General features: G+C 36.3%; 3 protein-coding genes across 6 annotated transcripts; all 3 read left to right on the top strand.

The window, feature by feature from the left end:
- Positions 1–423: 423 nt before the first annotated feature.
- On the top strand, positions 424–2,592 carry LOC141652701 (transcription factor TCP14-like). Its single transcript, XM_074460285.1, has one exon. The coding sequence runs from the start codon at positions 856–858 to the stop codon at positions 2,203–2,205; it is 1,350 nt and encodes a 449-aa protein (XP_074316386.1). The 5' UTR covers positions 424–855; the 3' UTR covers positions 2,206–2,592.
- A 6,696-nt stretch (positions 2,593–9,288) lies between these two features.
- LOC141652700 (uncharacterized) lies at positions 9,289–16,080 on the top strand. Of its 2 annotated transcripts, XR_012547233.1 has the most exons (11): positions 9,289–9,527; positions 10,874–11,040; positions 11,144–11,208; positions 11,293–11,333; positions 11,647–11,735; positions 11,827–11,940; positions 12,877–12,954; positions 13,378–13,443; positions 14,285–14,365; positions 15,011–15,336; positions 15,958–16,080. XR_012547233.1 is itself a non-coding variant. In XM_074460284.1 (10 exons), the coding sequence occupies exons 1-10, from the start codon at positions 9,389–9,391 to the stop codon at positions 15,116–15,118; spliced, it is 948 nt and encodes a 315-aa protein (XP_074316385.1). In that variant the 5' UTR covers positions 9,289–9,388; the 3' UTR covers positions 15,119–15,352. The 2 variants fall into 2 exon arrangements, 1 of the variants encoding a protein (XP_074316385.1); XM_074460284.1 differs by lacking the exon at positions 15,958–16,080 and having other exon boundaries at positions 15,011–15,352.
- Positions 16,081–19,228: 3,148 nt separating this feature from the next.
- Positions 19,229–21,997, top strand: LOC141652698 (transcription factor bHLH47-like). 3 transcript variants are annotated; one of them, XR_012547232.1, is made up of 6 exons: positions 19,229–19,389; positions 19,922–20,062; positions 20,773–20,891; positions 21,011–21,138; positions 21,232–21,722; positions 21,810–21,997. XR_012547232.1 is itself a non-coding variant. In XM_074460282.1 (5 exons), the coding sequence occupies exons 2-5, from the start codon at positions 19,986–19,988 to the stop codon at positions 21,622–21,624; spliced, it is 717 nt and encodes a 238-aa protein (XP_074316383.1). In that variant the 5' UTR covers positions 19,229–19,389; positions 19,922–19,985; the 3' UTR covers positions 21,625–21,729. The 3 variants fall into 3 exon arrangements, 2 of the variants coding, with proteins under 2 accessions (XP_074316383.1, XP_074316384.1); XM_074460282.1 differs by lacking the exon at positions 21,810–21,997 and having other exon boundaries at positions 21,232–21,729; XM_074460283.1 differs by lacking the exons at positions 19,229–19,389; positions 21,810–21,997 and adding an exon at positions 19,515–19,727 and having other exon boundaries at positions 21,232–21,729.
- Positions 21,998–22,008: the final 11 nt, after the last annotated feature.

Here is a 22,008-nt window from a genome sequence, read left to right as displayed (position 1 = left end):
ATTTTCAATTGGTCATAAATTATAGACCAGAAATCGGAATTGATTAATTTTTTTTTTTTCAAATTGATTATCTCTTCGAGATCTATAGATTGATAAAACGAAAATGGTCATTCGAAAATTTAAGATCGAAGATATGGTTGATTTGAGATTTTCGTTAAAAAAAACCCTATAAAATGTCTGTCGACAATTTTTTTTTCACAAGTCGTAGATTATGATGAGATAATCATTTTAGGAAAAAAAATTGGTCGATTCAGAATTCCGGTCTAGGAGTTATGCGCAATTGAGTTTTTTTACAATGACAAAAAAGGGTATGTTGTGCATAAAAAATCAAACATGGAGGGTATAATGTCACAAAACTTAAAAAGTTGGATGCACATGCAAAATGGAAAAGTTCGAGGGTACCACGTGAATTTTCCGTTTTCTTTATCTAAATTTTGCTTTTAAAAGCTCACCCTCCATAATTCCCACTCATTATCTTTGCTCCTTCAAGCTTTTCTTCCACTTGGCACTTATCACTTCTCATACCTCACCTCCTAATTCTCATACATAATTCCACACTTGTATGACAATGATAGGTTAACAATTAATATTATATTCATATATTATTAATATATATAATTATATAATTGTTGATCCCATTAGACCCCACCAAGCACAAATATTAGACTAATATAAACCAAATCACCCAAATTATCACATTTTTCCCTCTTTTTTTACTTTTGCTATAGACCAATATCATATCCCTTGATTGATGAAGCTAATAGTATAAGCAATAAGCAACTACTTGTATTATTATTCATCATAATCCATTTTGCTTCATCTATACTACTAGTTGTTTTAGCATCTTTTTAGAAGATGGAGGGAGGGGATCACCATCATCATCACCACCACCACCAGCATCAGCACGAGCTACACCAGCTTCAGCTTCGACCAAACTTCCCCTTCCAGCTCTTAGAGAAGAAGGAAGAGGAAGCGTGTTCGAGTTCAACACCTTACCCATCCCTAACAATCTCATCCTCCGGCCACGGCCCGTCCACTTCAACCCTCCAGCCTCAGCTACAAGTAACTGTAGCTGGGGCTGGAGGTTCAACAGAGTCAGCTGAAACACCCGGGTCAAAGAAGCCCGCTCCAAAGCGGACTTCTACTAAAGACCGACACACAAAAGTGGACGGGCGTGGCCGGAGGATAAGAATGCCTGCACTATGTGCAGCCCGGGTGTTTCAGCTGACTCGAGAATTAGGGCATAAGTCTGATGGAGAAACCATTGAGTGGCTTCTCCAACAAGCCGAACCCGCCGTAATCGCCGCTACAGGAACCGGTACCATCCCAGCCAACTTCACTTCACTCAACATCTCCTTACGTAGCTCCGGTTCGTCATTATCGGTTCCGTCTCAGCTTCGCTCCTCTTCTTCCTACTTCAGCCCGAACTTCACAGCTGCTGCCGCTTCTCGCCGGAATTTCTTCGCCGGAATTGGGTTGTCATCCGAAACTTCTCCATCTTCCGCGCTACTAAATTTCCAAACCGCTACGTTCAATCTAAACCCCGGACTTCTCCACGCAAAACAAGAGTACCGAGATAATAACAACAACAACAACAACGACAACGAAAACAGCAACAACAACAATAATGGTAGTAGTAATCACAATAATTCAGATAGTACACACGTGGACATGTCGGAATCCGGAGGCGACGACGGAGGCGGAGGAGGAGGAGGAAGAAAAAGACGGTTAGAATCAGATAATATGAACGCGGCGGGAGGTGGCGGGTATTTATCCGCCGGAGGCCAAATTCCGGCGAATTTTTGGATGGTTACGAATAGTGGAAACCATCATCCGGCGGCGGCGGCGGCGGTGATGAGTGGAGACCCAATATGGACAATTCCGTCATTGAATAATAATAGTGCAACTACAGCTGGTTTGTATAGAGGGACTGTTCCAAGTGGGCTCCACTTTATGAATTTCCCTACTCCTATGGCCCTACTGCCTAGTCAGCAGATGGGGTCCACAATGGGTGGTCTAGGTGGCGGTGGTGGAGGTGGTGGTGGAAATAATTTGGGGTCTAGTGATGGACATTTGGGGCTCCTTACTGGTTTAAACCCGTATAGGACCGATATTTCAGAGTCACAAGCGAGTGGCTCTCGTGGTGGCGGTGGTGGTGGTGATGATCGACACGATACAACTAGTCATCATAGTCATCATTCTTAAGGGTTTATGTGTTTAGAAGTGGCTATTATGGTAAGGGTAACATAATTGGAGTGTTTTAACACTGCAGTGAGGAAATTATACACAGTTGGCGATGATGAACACTCGATTTGCACCAAAAAAAAACCTACAATTCTACAACAATGTACAAGCACCGGATAAATCAAGCAAAATATGTGAGCTATTAATTTGATGAGTAGCACACGTGAGGTTTGGATTTAGTTTGCTTAATTATTTCTAAGTAATAAGATTACTATTTTTTGTAAGGTTTTGAATTTTAATTTCATTCCCAAGTGTGATTATTAATTAATATGATTAGGGATAATGTAGGGTTTGATAAGTAAGGCAAATTATTTAACATTTGGCTTGTTTTAAAATTTTGATATATTTTTTTTTTTGTAATTGATGACGTTTTGATCATTTTAGGGGAACAAAATATGTTTGTCTAATTACTTTGATTAAATTATCTGCTTTAATTGATGTAAATTATGGTCCCTCCACCTCTAATACTCACATTATCATTATATATTCCTTTTATTTTCGTGTCGCATTAAAGATGACATATTTCTAACCACACATTTTCGCGAGGGTTAGTCCAAACTTTGTAACGAAAAGCTCTCATCAAATATCAATTCGATCATAATCGTCCATTGATGCATTTACACCTTATTTCCTCTCCTTCCTTGTTCACATTCTCATTGATGAGACTTTTAGGCAAATTTATAGACTAGTCAAAGTTAAACTACTTTAATTATTTTCCACTCATCGTGAAAGTAACAATTCTACTGGTATGATATATTTAACCTTAATAATTTAGGTTAAATACCTTAGCAAACCATTTAATTAGGTAATACTCCATTGTCATTTCATTCTTTTAGAAAAACATTGTCATTTCGTACGAAGTTAGCTTAGTCAACTTAACTAGCAATTTCATTGAATTACATTATTACTATCCAGCTAGCTCCATTAAACAAAAGTAATATAATGTACTGAATAATAATTCTTTTTTTTTTTTTTTTTTTTTTTGCACGGACATAGTTGTACAAAGGCCGGTTCAAAAACCCTAATTTAGGTTCAATTTTTTTGTATTGAGTTAATTTGGACGGTAAAATAAAAAGACGGTTTCATATATACATGTGTGAATTTCTACTCTCTTGTAAATAAATTACACGTTTACAAAGCAAGACCATAATGAAAGAGAGAGGTGGTATCTTTGATAAAAGGGTAAGATACTGTAATAGGGCTGGCCTGGGCCCACACCTTACCAGTTCCAGGTATTGCTCAGGTGGTGAGGCCCGGCTGCTTCTCATTGTCACTGACATTTATACAGGTAAACTATTCATTCATGCTATCTTATTTTTTATTTTATTTTTGTTAGATTTTCAAAATAATATTCTAGTGAAAAATTTGAATCGCTTTATCCGCTTAAGGTCCGGCGATGATAGTTGTGACGCGGAATAGTACTCCGTATCAAGTTTTAATATCACCTTCTCAATTCTCACGTACATAGTTATTTTATAGTTGATCTTAAACTGGATAAGCCCGAGGCTTTGACCTTAACATTTTTATCACGAAAAACTCAAAAACACATACACGTCTTTTTTTTTTTTTTTTTTTTTTTTTTTTTTAATAAATTGGTATTAGTTGTGGCCTGTGGGTCTTAATATAAAATTTAGACCCTATATTATGTGGGTCATGGACCCACAATACTAATAGATATGTTGATCTGAGCTATTGGAGTATATGGGCCACATAAACGGGCTCACTGAATGATTGGGTTGGGGTCACAATGGTATAAATATACTGTAAACAACTTTATTTTGATAGAATATTACTCGTATAATATGATGATGTATTAAACATTGCAATGAATCTTTAAGCTTTCACTCAAAGCACAATGGCCCATCTTCTAACTTTCTAAGGTGTTTTCTTCTCTCTTGTGTAGACTAATTTTGGTCAAGGGTATTTCTACCTTTGTACCAAAAGGTATACTTGACCACATTAGTATGTCGAATTTATAAATCGTCTATTTAATACGAGTATATAGATTTGAAATATAAATAATGATTATTTTTTTGTGTGTAAAAAGAGAGACAAGTTTTGAATTTAGGTCATGAGTACCACTGTATTTAGCGTCTTCGCTAAACACTTTATTAGAAATCCGGAACAAAGTCTATTATTTGGGGTTTTAACTGAACATCTAGAATGACATAATATACCAAATTAATCAGATAAACTCGCTTATGAAGTGATCATTTAAAATGCAGGACATTCCCTATAGACTAAAAGAATAACACATCTGTGTTATTCCCGCTCAAGTTTCCCGCTCTGCTCAACTTTTCCCCCATACGGAATATTGCCTTCTAGAATATTCCCTTCTAATATATTTTCCTCCTAATATATTGTAGTCAAAATATTTAGTAAACCCATATATGGAATATTTCTACTACATTATTCTACACAATTAATAATAATATTGCCGTCAATCACTATGCCCCCATATATGGAATATTTCTTATGATTACGTTTTATATATAAAAATACATTTACATTAAATTAAATTCATATTCAATTTATTAAAATAATATTAATACACTAAATCTCTAGAATTAACCTTTATAAATTACCGTGTTGTAGCACGGGTTGCTATACTAGTATTCTATTATTTAGGGTTTTAACTTAAAATTAAGAACATAATGTCAAATTAATGAGATAAACTCGATTATAGAGTGGCCATTGAAAATGTAGGACAAAGTCAATTATTTCGGGTCCTAACTTACAATTTAGAACATAATATGCCAAATTAATCAGATAAACTCGATTATAGAGTGACTTAAATAGGTCTAATGATGTCATACATAAATGTTGAGGCTCCTATATAATTGATTACAAGGTGAACATTGATGTTGTAAAGTGTAGGACACTAAATTGTTGGAGTAAAGTTGGCAAAATCAGAGGGGTGGGCTTATCCTTTACAGCTGAAATTGCATTATTGTTTTTGTAGTATATATGATGCAGATAGATAGATAGAATGATAGATAGGAGCCAACTCATTACAATTTAAAATCAAGTTGTATTGATTTGTTTGAATTTCAACACTATTTTCATGTCTTTTTCATACTTACACGGTTACACCTACAAAAATAACTAGATGGCAAACATGATAAGATAGTTGTCCTTCCCTCATTTAGGAGCTCTCATTTAATGTACTTCACTATACCATGTTGCTTGTCTAATTGTTATTTGTTTTATTATTGTTAAATTCATAGAAAAGAATCGAACTTAAACCCGTGACCTGTTGTTCAGTTTCTCGTTTGATAATTCTGATAGACCATCTTTAATTACTATATACATACGTAGACAAACTAATTATATACTTAATTATAAATTTTAAGATAATTCAAGAAAATATAATTTCATGTACAATAAACCTAGATAATACGAAGTATTTGCAATTCTGCATACAATAATTCAAATTAAACCATTTAGAACTTGGGTTCACTTGAATGTATCGTTGCTTTACATTGACCTTGAAGCTTGACTACTTTTTTCTTTGCTTTCCTATTGTGTTAGACTGTTAGTCTTCTATTTGTGTTTGTGATTTTGCTCAATACTTGACTATCTTTAATTTGTTTTTCTATTTTAGTCTTCTTTAATAATGAAAAATTCACTTGTTCTCATCTCTTAAACAAATGGTTACTCGTAAATATCTAAATGCTAAGATGAAAATAATCAAATTTAACTTCAAAGAGAAACTGCCGATTGAAAATACTTCTAATCGACAATTATATTGTGTATACAATGCCTTTGTGAAGCCATACTTTTAGCTATAATAATCTTTATTAGGAAAAAAATAAACATAAATCAGAGTATATAAATAGTTGTTGAGGAATCGTCGACAAAGTTCAGCCATTTTAATTATATATAACGCCCGAAACAATCATATAAATAATCAAACCCTACATGCATGCAAGCCTTAACAAATAATCAATGGCCGAAACTACGTACATCAATTTGTCTATAGATATTAAAAAGAAAAAAAAGAAAAAAATATTTGTTCCGTTCTGGTCATTTGTTTACCTTTGGTTTTGACACTGACTAAATTGATAGGAGACGGCCAATTATTTGATAATTGGATCAAATTGAAAGTTGAGAATCAAATTATTCTAAAATATTCTCAAAATAGAAACGTAAACAATTGACTAAGGTCTAAGGGTATAAGAAATAAAGGCACCACGTGAGATGATTACCTTGATTCAAGAGATAAGAACAAGCCATATGTGATTCCCAGACATGTATGAATAAAGATGAAAGCTTCATTTTCAGAGGCCTTTGTTTTTAGCATTTATAGCCATTTTAGTGTACTATTCTAGCTATAACCATAATTGTGAATTTTTTTTTTTTGTCAGATATAATTGTGAAATTGAAGTTGCTCTATCACTATCGTACACTAACTAAGTAACTAGAGTTGTATACTTCACATGTCCAATTATTTCATCAATTGTACTTAAAACAAAGGCTCTCTTACTTTGCATTTGCATGTATCCTAATATGGTCGGAGACTACTCCCATTTAGATATGTCAAACGGGCCGGACATGTCGAGTTCTAGGTAGGGTTGAATAATAATGAACGGGTCATGCGGGTTATAGGTTGGGCTGGGATTAGACTAGGAGTAAAAAAAAGTTTCTAACATCTTCTATTTGCCAATGTTTAAACCGACAAGGTATCATCACTCCACCTAAGCGTAAAACGGTCTCCCAATCCGCCTTACGTTTCCTCAACAACCATGTATCACCACCACCACTCCACCATATCCTCCAACATATATAACAACCACAAGTATGCATGTAATAGGTAACGCAACATGCCAAGTATACGACTTAACAAATTCCTTGATAAATTTCTAGTATTATCGAATATGTGAAATTAGACATTCATGTTTTCGATGAAATGATAATTAAATATTGTTTTCGTGACGTCAACAAGGTTGCTGACTTCATGTCTTCTATTGGACATTCTTGTCCATCTCTTTCGAGATGGTTTGAAAGCCGGTGTCTTCAACTTACCTCTCTCATTCGAAAGGATGAGATAACTTGGTCCTATCCCATATGATCAATCTAGTTTTCTTACCTTATAAAAAAAATGGTCTCAGTCAAAAAAACATAAAAAAAGCAGCAAATCTTCATTGTGACGGGTATATCCGTCACAAGCTTGTGACGGGTCAAATACTACCCAAGTGGATAGATAAGACAAAACAGTTTGATACTCCCTAAACACTCTACTTTTGTCTTATCTACCCCATATGAATATTACTTGACCCGTCGCAAACTTGCGATGGATATGACCGTCACAAATGAGAATTTGTGAAAAAAAAAAGGGGGAAATGATCGATCTAATAGTATTCTTGTTGCGGAAGCTCTCGCTTTAAAAGAAGACATTTTAGCAGCTAAATACTTAGGAATTTCAAAGTTAATTATAGAAGCTGATAATCTCAATTCGTAATATTTAGCAAATTACTTGGAAAATTTATAGTATTATCAAAGATGTAAAATTAGATCTTCATTTATTCGATGAGTGATAATTAAACATTGCTATTGTGAAACCAACAAATTTGCTGACTTTATGTATTCTATTAGACATTCATGTCCAATTCTTTTGAGGTGATTTGAAAACTGATGCCTTTAACTTACCTCACTCATTCGAAAGGATGAGATATGTTGATGGAGTTGGCATTGGGCGGTGCTGGGTCGCCCCACGTGCCGGCCTATCGTGCCTTCCCCCCAAAAATGGCTCGGCCCATACACAGATATTGGGCTGGCCGTGCCGTGCCTGACCCACTCATCCCAACCCCCGCCGCGGCCCGCTCCTGACACGCCTAGTTTCGTGCTCGGGCCGTGCCTAGCACGTGGACCGGCCCAATAGCCTTAATATTTTTTTTCCTAAATACTTTTTTATTTATATAAATAATGAATAATAATGATTTAAATATATATTTTATTAAATATTAATGTACTTGATGTCTTTATTAGTTGATTACTTGTATTTTTAATGTACTAGATTTAATTAAATAATTAAAAAACGATATTAAAAAAGGGACTTTAATTAAATAATTAAGAAACTTGCAAAATCTCCGGCCGTGCCGTGCCAGGCCCGTTGTGCCTGGTTCGTGCCGGATCTTCGGCCGTGTCGTGCCTAGGCACGAGAATTCCCAAAAAAACGCAGCCGCGACCCGCCTCCAACCCGTTCGTGCAGTGCCCATGTCGTGCCCGTACCGGATTCGTGCTTCCCGCCATAGCCCGGTCCGGATTGCCATCTCTAGGTTGATTATACTCCAGAGGATCAGTCTAGTTTTCTTACCTAAAAAAAAAGTCTTGTTATTATTTTTTTTTTTTTGGTGACGAGGGGTTTAATCCCTGGGCACATGCAATACCCTACAAATCACGTGGGTCAGGTATTCTCTTAGGATAACAAGTAACTGTAGCACTCCCGTATATGGAGTCGAACTCGAGACAAGGGGTGTTAATGAGACGAGACAGCTCGCGAGCTACTCGAGATCGGCTTGGTCAAAGCTTGGTCAAAACTCGGCTCGTGCGAGCTCGACTCGGGCTCAAGCTCGGCTCGAAAGCTTAACAAGTCAAGCCGAGCAAAAGCTGGCTCGACTCGAAAAGCTCTCGAGCGGCTCGAACTTGTGTGATTACATAAGATATTGCTCATATTTTATAAAAATATTTTATCATGATTATATTTTTTTATCACACATATGAAATGTCTCGCTGATTTGCCAAATGTTTTTACAAATAACCTTCGAGTCTTGTTATAGAAAATATCGAAAAAATTAAAATAAAAAAATACAGTTTTATATAGGCTCGATTTGGGCTCGAGGTCGCGTTAAAGCTCGCAAGCTTTATAATAATGAGCACATTTTTTTCAAGCTCGGATAAGCTCGAGATCGGCTCGAGCCCGGGTTTTGGTTCTTGAGCACAAGCCGAGTAAGGCCATGCTCGGGTTCGGCTCGGCTCGTTAACACCCCTACAAGACCTTTCAATTCGTTGCCAATTACAACGCTTCGAGGCATTCTATACACTACACTCAAGCCACTTTGGTTTAAAAAAAAAAAAAAAAAAAATCAATCTTGTTCTTGTTCAATGATCTGGGATTCTGGGTAGATTTTCTTTAGATAATAGTATGATGGCAAGAGCTAGGAATTATTGTGTTCACCCAAAACGCGCTCTACTCTTCTGGGTTCTTTCTCTTTTTCTCTTCTTTTTTGCATTCCGATTGCTTCACATCAATTCTTCCCGCGGTAAATATACCTCTACACTAGGTAAATTTTTCATCTTTTTTTCAGTAATTATATTTGTGCAATTTGTAAGTTCAGTTGTATGATTTCCTCCATTTTTGAAAGAATTGTTGGTTTATAAAGTGAAAGGAGGGTGGGTTTTGATCTCTTGCCTATACTATACATTAGTCTCGATCATTTGTTAACACTTGATTAACGGCTCACAACGAATATAAAAGGTAAACAAATGACTGAGACGGAAATAGTATTTGATTGCAAGTTTGGGTGGGTAATAGTAACAGTAATGTTGTGCTCCAATTCAAGTAGAAATGGAAAAATGTGGGAAATGGGTAATGTCTGAAAACTGGCCAGTATCACTTAATTGCTTGAGGGTGTGTTTGGATAGCAAAATTTGAAGGGAAAGGAGGGAAGAGAAAGAGAGGGAAGGGAAGGGGAGGGGAAATGGGGTGTGGGTGTTTGGATACAAATTCCCTCCAAATTTTGCCTATTGTGGAGAGATTTTGATCCTCCTTGGAGGAGGGAAAATGGATCCCTCTCCTTCATTTCCCCCCACTCTTATTTGTTATCCAAACAAGGGATTTTAAATCCTTTACTCTCCCTCTCTTTCTTTTCCCTCCAAATCCCTCAATCCAAACACACCTCGAGTGTAAATTTGTACAATTACGTGTTGGGGAATACTTAGCTAGATGGTAGTTATCCCACAACAGGAGAAGTTTGTAGAATAACATGTTGATTATAGGAATTTAGAGGTCTGAAAGAATAAAAGACTGATAAATGAGGTTGTTTCCGCTTTCAATGGCTTTGGTTTTGGCTTTGGCATTGTTGAGTAGCAGGCAGTCGATGAAATTTTTAATGCAATTTTTGTTATAGGTCATTAGAAACCACTTCTTTGTGTTCGGTTGATGGGTATGGCTGTGTATATCAAGCCCCCTTAGCTTACCATAGGTAGCGGTGCGTTTTAAAGCACTGGGTTAATAATGTTGTTGTGATCTATGTTGGCGGTTTCTGGTATGCTTTCCATGGTATATGGATGTGTAACACTTCAATAATGGGAAAAGAGAAACACTCGTAACAGGGAGGTGCAATGTAGGGCAAGGTATACTATTTGCTCCTATGATGCCATGTCCTTACTGAAAACATGTGGTTTGATAAGTCAGATCAGGAAGCATAAATCGTGTTCTCGATTGGCTGGATGATTGCCTTATAATATTCGGAGGAAAATATTTCCTGCAATATTTTGTGCTTGTGTTTAAACTGGTCTAATAATTAAAATGAACGTTTGCTGACGCGTAATATGAAAAATTCTTGGATCTTTACCAACACAATATATTGTCAAATGCAACTTTTTCATTCTGGAATCTTGGTTACAGGTGCTCCCATCTCAAACATGGAACAGAGAACCAGAATGTATGACAAAATGGCAAGGGATTTGAATGAGAATGGGGCAGCTTTCCTAAAACACGGCAAAACCTCTCAGTCACTGTCACTTAATGATCTTTTTATTGTAAAAGATGGTATTGTAACCCCTAATCCGAAGGTAAGATCTTGAGTTGGTTGTAGGTTGTGATTGTGTTTTTTTTTACCCCCCACTTGTTTTATTTTTTTCAGCAAGTATGTGACAATTCAACCCATATTTGCAGCCAGCTAATCCGCCAGTGCGAGCAAATGTTTTATATCTAAAGCCTGAATATTCAGCACCAATATCGTATGTATTATTTGAATTAGTTTTTCCTTGTTATAATCTGAACATTGACATTGGTAGTCTCAATTTCTGCTTTACCTTTCTCAGAAATGCAGTACGAAATGTATTCTCGCCATACTTTGACAGCGGTAAAATACTTCCAATTGCTTGCTCTTTTGCATTTTTTTTTTTCGGTTAGAAGATTGCTACTAATGCTAATGTTTGGACTCTGAACATTGACCTTAAGCATTTAAGTTCTTTTTAATGGCATACTTCTTTTCCTCTCAAAAATTTTAATTGATTATGAGTACTCTTTGGCTAAGGTTAATGTTCATGTTATGCTACATCACAACTTCTTTATTTGTCGATATAATCTTTGTCCTATCGCTCATTCAAGTTCATCACAACTTCTTTATTTGTCGATATAATCTGTGTCCTATCGCTCATGCATGCTTTGGTTAGCTATCTGGTTTCAGAATTCAAGTTTATACCACTTTAGTATGTTCCATGCATCACATCATATCTCACCTGTCCCTGCCACACCCGAGGAAGTACGTCTTCAGATACTTTCTATAAGTTTCGGTCTCATTTAGAACTGTCACGTAGCTTTTGTTCTGAAGTATCCTCAACCATCTTTATCAGATTGAAGCAGAAGCTGGTGCTGTTAAAAGCATAGTTCAATCACTCTGTCCGCTGAAAATTGTCTTGGAAAGGGTGATTTTGACTTCCACTGGTGTTCTTCTTGGATGCTGGCAGGTACTTCCAATTAACTTATTTCTCCCTAATAGCATCGTCAACTTCTTTAATAGCACGGTGTTACGTATATGAATTCCTTTGATGAACTCCTTTTGTAAAGTGCGTATGCACATTCTTCGTCATGACGTTTTCAAATGACACTTCTTCAAATCAAAATAACAGAATCGATTAGAGTGTATTTGCAGGGCTTAATGGTGATATACTCATTATCACTTTCTTACCAAAATGGCCCCTGACCCCACATTTTGGCCTAGTTATAATGGTTCTAAAGGTTACCTCGAGTGCAGTATGATTTCTAGGCGGTGTTGCCCGTTTCTATGATGCAAGTCAGGCGATGACTGATATCGAACATGACGCCCAATTGCTAAATCGAAACCTTTATTTAAGACCATGATTATCATTATTGTTGAACTGTAACTTTCAAGATGTTTTTATTTACCTTGTGGTTCGTAGAATATTCGTGATTTTTAGGTATCTAGGGTTATCACTTATCAATAAATTGAAATAGGATAGCTAACTATTGCTCTCGGCTTATATTTGCTATGCTTCAAAATCGTTATCATCTTCCTTGTGTGTTAAGAAGTGCATTGTCTCCTGTTATTATAATCTTTTTACTTGTGGTCATGACTGGTGTGAAATTTGGATGAGCACTGTGCTCTGGCAGTAATAGGTAGGCAATTGTACAAGAATCAAAGAGCACGGTTGTTGTACTTGGGATTAAATCTTCATTGCATATAGTTGCAACTATACGGGTTCTTAGGCGTAGACTCTGTAGGCTAATGTCCTTATGTCTTCACCATTTATGTAATATGAATTACATTACTCAAGCTCCTTTTGGATGGGATGAAGTAAAGATAATAGCTCTGTCATATTTTATTTGACTGAGAATGCTGTATCCGGTACTGTTGTACTTTGTTTGAATGGCTTTTTGTGTAGGTGAACTCAGGTACTGATCCGACTACTATACGTGCTAAGCTGAGGAGCGCCCTACCACATGCACCAGAAAAACAGCTTGTAAGAACATCCAATTTGTAGTCATTCTTGTACTCTTGAGTCCTGAAGGTTAATTTCAAAAAAAATTGCCATCTTCGTACAATGTTATAAGCTTTTGGCCTACAATCTTTTTTTTTTTTTTTTTTTTTTTTTTTTTTTTTTTTTTTTAAATACCCCTAAACTGTTTGAGATGTATGTGTTGTTAAACTTGTTATCAAGCGCATCTTTCTTATCTAAACGAAAGCAAATTCTCGCCATTCGCTTCAATTTCTTTCTTTAAGAACATGGAAAATTCCTCAGGATGATGAACATGGGCTACTATGAACTCCATGATGTTAGTGAATAGGTCTTACTTCTTAGTCGTCCGTTATTCCATTTATTTGATGATGCACTAGCATTGATTGGTGTATGCATTTCTTATACATACTGTTCTATTCATTGCAGTATGATGCCGCAATACTTCATACTTCATTTGCAAGGCTATTGGGTCCTCCAAGAGTCCAAGAGAGGGTTAGTATATTCTGTAGTAATTGCATTCTGCTACTTTTTTATAACATGATTTCCCTCTCTCTTTACTATCTAGTGCTCATGTTTCTACTCTTTCAAGGACGAAGTATGAAACTAAGATATTTTTGGCATTGACGCCATTGAGATTTGAGACTTAAGTGACTTAATTGTTAAAAGGATGATTTAGCGTTTCCCTTTGAAAAAAGAGTTTTTTTCGTTCTGTATATGGTTTTCGACTTTTCGTCTCCACTTTATAACAATAATGTTAAGAAATTTTGTAATTCGAGGTGTTGTTTGCCCGTGCTAACTTTCGTTAAGTTTAATTGGGCGCTGGTTAGGCATTTTTCCTCTACATCCGCTTTCTGGAATATTTTTTTTTACGCGTATTACATGGCAAAATTGACAGTACTACCTAGTTCAAAACCATTTCAATGTGGCTTCTGGCTTTAGTAAGTGTAGGGAGGATTTCAAAAGCAGTAATATGATACATAAGGCAGATGCTTAAACATTAGTGCCCCTATTTGACTTTGATGTTCAATCGTTGTCGACTTGGACAATTAATCTCCGTATATATGTAGAGATGCAACGTAAAGTTATCACGTTTGATTTATCTCTCAAAACAACTACTTTCCTGATTAAAAAGCTGTAACTTCTGCATATTGTGGGAAAACATCTTTGTCAAAATTAACATCGTTTGACCATCAAAGTCAAGTGGAAGTAATATAAATGGGATGATGGACCGTTAAATGAATAATTTTGTTTGATCCTTCTCATTTTCTGAAATTGTTAATATTGACACAGATTTGAGCATAGTGTGGTAACAATACTTAAATAACTTGTGTAGGAACTGCATAGAAGGTCAGATGATATCCAATTGTTCCATAAACTGGTTGCTGTTCTGAACGATAAGATCCGTGGTTTTCAGGTAATGTGACTTGAGTTTATGCAAGGAATTCGATGCATAAAAAACCGCTCTATGTTGTAATTTTGTCTCAAATTTTGATCGTGGCCCCTCTTACTAGAGGGGAAAGTTATAATCTTTCTCATCGACCATCCAAAGCATTACTGACTAGGCGACTACTCATGGTAGTGTGATTATAATGGTATGGGTCTCAAGGTCTGCTTGAGATTGTCGCACTTTATTTTGTGTACGACTTGCAATTTTTTATTTTTGGTGGCATGTTTGAGTGAATTGGAAGCGATTAGGAACTAATATACTGTGAAGGGTTTTGAATGCTTGTTAATTTTTCTAATGTGGAAATGGTCGCAATTCAGTAGCTAAGAGGCATCATTCTAATTTCTAGTTACTGTAAACTATACAAATCCCGTGGCAGGAGGAAAACGTAAATCTTGCTGTCATCTAAGTTCCTTCTGTAATTGTCGGTTTGACACTAATTTAAGTAGGAATGTGAGATTAGCAAAAGCGTTTCTCATCCAGAGATTCGAACACTGGCGCTGATGTGAATTAGAGTACTGTCTTGATGTACTGATGTATACCCAAACCAAATTTTACATGCTCATCGAGACTTAAAGTTAATCTTACCAGTCACTTTTGTCATGATTGACTTAGGCGGTTGTTTCTGAGTTGTGGTATGTGGAGGAGCTCGATGTGCTTGCCCTAGCATTGGACGGAAGAATGAAGATCCGTCGATTCCAACTTGGCTGCTCACAAGCCTGATACTTCTTCACATGGGGTTGTATTGTATGCCTAATATTTCTTGGGCCCTTCTTACCTCCGATCCCAAAATTATTGTAGTACTAAGAACTCTGGCCTATGAACTGTTGTGACTCATGAGCTCTATGAACTCATCATGTATATAGCACTATATAGTTGTCCAGACTCCAGATAATTCTGAGCTCTACGGAATCTGTCTTAGCCTAGTGGTTGAGATGGATGTATGGTGATTGCGTAGACCTGGCAAAATGGGTCAGACCCGAATGACCCGACCCGAAAAGGTTGACCCGAGACCCGAAAATGACCCGAACTTGCTTGACCCGAATATAACCCGAAACCCAAATTGACCTGACCCGGTCCAAACCCGACCCGAACATTGCTGACCCAATATTGACCCGACCCGGGGTGACCCAATCCGAAAAGACCCGACTCATAACTGACCTGATCCCAAATGACTTGAAGTGACCCAAAATGACCCGAAACGACTAGTATTAACTCATATTAATATTATATATATCAAAATAAAGTTTCATTGGTTACAATAATCCCTAATAAATAGTTAAATTTGCAAAATAGTATTTCTTAATCAAAATAGTATTTCTTAATCAAAATAATATTAACTTAAGTGCTTAGCCATTAACTCAAAAGCAACCCGACCCAAAATGACTTATACCCGAAAATGACCTGACCCGAAATGACCCGACAAAAGGTCACCCAAAATTGACCCGAAACCCGAAAGTGACCCAACCCGACTCGAAATATGTGACAGACCCGAAATGACTCGACCCAAACTGACCCGACCCGTACCCGACCCGAGTGACCCGTTTTGCCAGGTGTAGTAGACTGATTGGTGAACATTAGGTCTGGAACCTGACGCCTATATATCTGTCTTAGCCTAGTTGTAATGCCAATCTCGAATTAACCAAATCCGAGTGGTATGATTACTAGTTCCTCATTATTTGTTAAATTCAGCTAATACTACGTATCATCTGGTTTTGTCCCACTCAAATATTAAATATTAAGTAGATGAGGTTTATTTTATAATTAAATGAATTCACCTTTTTTTTTTTCAATAATTCGTTTATCTTTGATTAAACTGTTTTTCACCTTCTTTACTTTCAATTAAATTATATTACTACGAAGAATAACGAAGGTAAACTATTGATTAGGACATAGATAATTTTTTTTTTAATGGTAATATCATATTTATACCATTTACATGTTCTAACTAAAATTGGTTGATTGCCGTAAAGGAAAGGTTTGGTCTCTAAAGTGAGTAGACAACAATTTATTTCAACTTAACTTTGTTGTTTTATATGGTATAATCTGAATTTGAGCAGAGTAGGATCACTAAATTAGTAAAACTCTTCTTCATGGAGTTTTAAAATTGCATATATTTTCAGGCTAGGATTTAAAACCGCTGATTATGATGGAATAATCCTTACTAGCTGATCAAAATCTTAATTTCGACTTTCTATTTATTAAGTTGTCGTTATCAAATGACGAACATTGTTTTAAGCAACAGTAGAGATACTTAAGCCCAAAAACTAATAGTCACATAATAATGGCATGAAAAGCAACGCACAAACACAAAAGAAAGTGTGACAATCACACAAATTAATAAAAAACGAATGGCGTGAAGAGTACACATAGGATTGCATATTTGTCTACTTTCACGACCTCATTTATTAACCAAAAATGGAGTCTACATTACTATGATTGGCTTGTGGTCTTGTGGATGGCGTACGCATTACAATAGTGACTACCAAACTCTCTAGAAAACTTTGCAAATTTGATTTGATTTAATTGATTCCATTTCAACTCAGTGACGAAGGATGTTGTCGGAGTGGAGTAATGAAATTGCATAGATTTTGAATTTTTTGTATAAAATATTGTATGAGTGTAGGTATGTTTTCATTGTTACACGAAGATCGTGTTTGAATTTTTTGTATAAAATATTGTATGAGTGTAGGTATGTTTTCATTGTTACACGAAGATCGTGTTAATTTGTACTGCAGTTTATCCGGTTTAATTCTAAATTGAATTAAATTAGCTTTGATTTTGTAAGGGTTGACCATAATTTTGGTTTCATTGCGATTTCGATCGGATTCTAGTCTAACCACTTTAATCGAGTTATTCTATGTTGACCCAGGTTATGATCGAGTGGGGTCAATATCAATTCAGGATTTTTTTTTTTTTTTTTTTTTTTTTTTTTTTTTGGTGACGAGGGGTTTATTCCCCTGCCCGATTCCAAATACATCACCACCCTGACCACGTAAAAACCATGGGCGGCCCATACCTAGAGCAATTCGGCCCGCGACACCGGGCCCAACATGGTTGGGGCCTCATCTGTACCCACGTCATTATATTAAATTTTTCTCGTTAATTAATATTAGTTGAAACTTCCTTTTCGATAGTGGTAGCTACTTACATAGCCTCCGCATGACGTCCACGGTTCAATTCCCATTGCTGTCGTTTTTACATCATCTTTTTTGTTGTTCTCACTTAATATCTTTCCTCTTCTTTATTACTTACTTTAAATTAAATTAAACATTTTGGTTTCATTCTTTCTTTTAATCTCTCTAATGCTTCTCATTTACAAATTCAAAAAAATCATCTGCATGAAGTTAATCAACCAATAATTGAGTGAGAGTGAGAGTGAGACGGTCTCATACTGCGAGATTCTCCTTATTATGTAAATTACAACGCTCATCTATAAAAATTGAATGAATATTTTTAAATAGAAATAGACCGCCTCACGGTATAAGACCGTCTTGATCTATAAGTTATGTTAACAGTTTAACACCATTACTCAAATTTTTCCGTATATCCTAATTTTTTAAAATTAGTCTTAGAAACAAATTATCTAAATGGAATAAGTGAAGAAATGGAGGGAATATATGTTTTACGAGAAATAGAACAATACAAGCACGATTAAAGTTTATGATTAAAATCAACACAATAACGTGCTTTTTTGTATTCATAGTATTCGAGATTTTGAATACTGCGGCTCCTCATATATTAAAGATCTCATATGTTCTTGTAACTATAAAAAAAATACGAGATATTCATCAAAAGGGCCTCCATCTAATATTTGGAACAAGGCCTCAACATTCCATTGGCCGCCACTGATGTAAACCACCCCAATTGGGGCCGCCGAGATAACCGCATGCATTACTCATCCGTGGGTTCGAACACGGGACCTCGCAATTCTTGCCTTTGCAAGCTTTGAGGTTAAACAAGTCTACCACTAGACTGCAAGCACTTGGTTAATTCGGGTGAATTTTGGGTCGTACTTTTTTGAGGTAGGGGTCGAAAAACTGTTTATTATATTTTTCAATTTGAATGTAATAATTCAAAGTATATCATCCATAAGATGGAGAATCAATGAAAAACTCCTAGCTAAAATAAAAGCGTTTTTATTTTTTATTTTTTTTAAATATTCAAGTCAACCTGTTCAGTTATTATCCGTTTATATGCAATTAGGTTCAAGTCTCGTCTCGGTTAATTGAATTTGGTTCAACTAGGATTAAATCAAATTTCGGATATATCCAGGTATTCTATCAGTTATCAATTTAGATATTTTTAGACAGTTTTTTCTAGTTTGTGTTTATTTTGCCATGTCCAAGCTTTATGATTTTCATCTATAATAAAGTTAAACCCGACCCGATCCGACCCATACCTTAACCCAAGACTGTTAGAATCAAAAATTTTCTGACCTAAATTGCCCTCAACCCCCTTACCAAAATCCGGTCAAATCAAGCCTAGTCAACCCGGCATGGCCCGCTCCACTTGAAATGATTTCGGTGTCAAGGGGAGCTCATAACCTTCCCTTGAATCAACATGATCAGACTTGAACCCGACCCGTGAATACATGATTGAAAGAATATGTATCTAAATCGACTAGACTCACTCCGATTCGAATAACCCATTTACCCAATGAGACACTATCGGGTCCACTAAAAGCCTAGAGGATATACCCACATTGAAGAGGACATCCTCTTAGATGAAAGAGAGTACTAAAAGGATGTTTCATCTTCTTCAATGTGGATGCTCTTACCAATGAGAGTATCGGGTCCACTAAAAGGCTATACCGTCGACGTGTAAGGCCTTACGTCTAGACTTCCATTTCCACGTTGTTCACTACTTCCCTCCACACGCCCTCTTATACTTCTCTGTCTTTTCATTTCTTCTCTTTTTCTATGTTTTATTTTATTTTGTTCATCACCTTATCACCTCTCCCTTCATTTCCTCCATCATTCAGCAGTAATCAGGTAAACTTATACAATATCAACTTTTATATCCACTTTTTGTTTTTTTAATTTTTCTCTTGTTTCCTTTCTTTAATTTTTCTTGCTTTACCGAACATGATCATGATATGAAGATGTTTGATTTCTTTATTTCAAGATTTATTCAGGTTTTTGAAGCTTCAATGATTTAACTTTAATGGGTATTGATCAAATTTAACGTGTTTCTCTGTTTTTTTAGTGTCATTAGGTTTAAAGTAGTCAAATTCTTACTTGTGATGGTCACGAGTTATGACTACAATCACAACCAATTTAAATAATGTTAAAAAGGAAGGGGTTGTGAGCCGTCTTGACTTAAGACTAAAGTATTCAATTTGCATGCCCACATACCCTTTTTCTTGCATATTTGATAGAATTGTGATTTTAATATTTTTTGATATTATGCTAAAGATGGTGCCATTTAAAGATTTTCATATTATTATGGGTGATTTGTGGATTTTTGAAATAATTAAATTGGTTGGCTTATTTTTATGACAGGATTTTATTTGTTTTTTTATAGGTGAAAATTTAGGCTTCTTGGAAGCTTTGAGGGTTTTATAGTATTAGTAGGTACATATAAAGTAATGGTGATGGATGTTTCGGATGACGATCGCCTTTTAAATGAGGAGAGTGATGCACCTGAGGATGCAGTTGATGATGGGTTAGTATCAATTTTGGGTAAATTAGTCTTTTGATTTTTATACCATGCTTAAATTTCCCTAATTGATGTTATATTGTGTTGTGAATTGTGATTGTAGCTTTAGCAGTTGCGGAACCAGGATTTGAAGTAGGGGCCCGAAAGTAGGAATCAGAATTTTAGGGGGCAAATTAGTAGGCAATGAAGTAATTTAGGATGCAAAGTTTCAAAAATTTCCGTCCTGTGATGCAGTGGTGGAGCCAGGATTTGAACCCAACAAGGGCGAAAATTTTCAGCGGGGGCGAACGGGTAATGGTATAAGGGAAACTCGAAATTTTTTCGGAAATTCTAACTAAAACTTTTGCGATTTCCATCCGCCAGCGGGGGCGAGCGCCCCTGCTAGCCCTCCCCTAGCTCCACCACTGCTGTGATGGATACGAGTCTTTAGTAATACGGGCGACCGTGATGGTTATGACTTATGAGCCTTTAGTCGTAACAGGAATGATATCATTTGGTATTGCATAGACCTCAATCCTTCATGGTTATTAATCTTTCATGCTGCCAAAAAGAACATTTATCAAGCTTGATTAAGGAATTCGCTGAGCTTACTGAATTAGATTTAATTTGATTCCGCACTGTCGATCTTTACCTCTCTTGTCAAAATCGTAGGTGTTTCAAAATCATTTTTGTTGATTGTTCTTTTTTCCTGAATATGAACTTTTTTTCCATTTCAGGTCTTACCCTAACAAAAAGAAGTGTTGTAGAGTTCCGAAAAGGGCTTTAAAAGCCGAAAGAGAAAAACTGAAGCGTGATCACTTAAACGGACTTTTTGATAAACTGGGTAGCCTTCTCGGTGAGCTTACTTTCTGGCTTAGTCGCATTCTTCAACATAGAAACAGTTGTATACGCTGTACGCATTGGTGCTTTTATAGAATAAATTTTCATGAATGTTCGCCTCAAATTCTTTTGCAGAATTGAGTGAACAGAACAATGGGAAGGCGTCTATACTAAATGAGACTATTCGGCTTTTAAAGGATATGATCTCTCAGATTCAAAGTCTCAGAATGGAAAATGCAACTTTATTGTCCGAATCTCATTATGTAAGCTCACTAACTTTTACTGATTATATGCTTCAGACTCGTAATATGGGATCCGTCCATGATTCATTCTAATAGAATGCATTATTTGAATAGGTAACAATAGAAAAGAATGAGCTGAAAGAAGAGAATTCCGCACTTGAACTCCAAATCAAGAGCGTGCAGGGTGAATTAGAAGAGAAGGTGGGCATATCGAAGCCTGACCTAAACGTACCCGCACCAGAATGTTGGCAACCAGAAACAGGTCCGCACTTCCCAGGCGGTCATCTATCCCAACCGCCCCCTACTGATACTTCAACACACCAACCGCCAATTCTCGCTCCAATGTATGTTATCCCTATAAATCCCGACTTCCACACTTTCCAAAAAGCCGATATTGCCCCTGACCCACCTGTACCTGTGCGTAAACCTCATCCTCGATATCCTACACCAGCGGATTCTTGGCCATTACATCTCTTGTCAAAACAGCCAGAAACGACTAACATGTAGCTTGGTAGAATTAGCCATTAGGCCATATCATGCTTCAGGATGGCTGTCTCGGCTGTATTGGTGCGTGATAGGGATGAACCGATGAAAGTGACCAGAATGTAAAGCCTTTTTTTCTTTGCCACTATTTGGTTATCAATCTGAAAGATAACTTTAATAACATATGTGGGAATCAAAAGCAGTGATAGTCTATACGCGCTAGAGCCGAGATATTATTAAGTCGATTTACTGTATATTGGTAGTAATCTTTCACGGTATGGTTCTAAATATTGACCACAATCGCATATTGAGTTACTCGCTACGATTGCATATTGATTGGATATTGACTTTATCTATAGCGAGATGACGAAGTTATTAAAATTGCATATTGAGTTGATATTGACCTTA

This window comes from Silene latifolia, chromosome 4 (genome assembly GCF_048544455.1).
Source record: "Silene latifolia isolate original U9 population chromosome 4, ASM4854445v1, whole genome shotgun sequence".
In the NCBI taxonomy this organism is placed as follows: Eukaryota; Viridiplantae; Streptophyta; class Magnoliopsida; order Caryophyllales; family Caryophyllaceae; genus Silene; species Silene latifolia.
The sequence above is the reverse complement of the archived record's forward strand: the minus strand, read 5'-3'. Positions and strand labels throughout refer to the sequence as shown.

Bases quoted from the DNA above. Each gene is read 5' to 3' on its own strand.
- LOC141652698 (XM_074460282.1), top strand. From the start codon at position 19,986: ATGGTGATGGATGTTTCGGATGACGATCGCCTTTTAAATGAGGAGAGT. The intron at 20,063-20,772 runs GTTAGTATCAAT...TTTCCATTTCAG, and splicing joins GAGGATGCAGTTGATGATGG to GTCTTACCCTAACAAAAAGA. The intron at 20,892-21,010 runs GTGAGCTTACTT...ATTCTTTTGCAG, and splicing joins TAAACTGGGTAGCCTTCTCG to AATTGAGTGAACAGAACAAT.
- LOC141652700 (XM_074460284.1), top strand. From the start codon at position 9,389: ATGATGGCAAGAGCTAGGAATTATTGTGTTCACCCAAAACGCGCTCTA. The intron at 9,528-10,873 runs GTAAATTTTTCA...TCTTGGTTACAG, and splicing joins TAAATATACCTCTACACTAG to GTGCTCCCATCTCAAACATG. The intron at 11,941-12,876 runs GTACTTCCAATT...CTTTTTGTGTAG, and splicing joins TTCTTCTTGGATGCTGGCAG to GTGAACTCAGGTACTGATCC.
- LOC141652701 (XM_074460285.1), top strand. From the start codon at position 856: ATGGAGGGAGGGGATCACCATCATCATCACCACCACCACCAGCATCAG.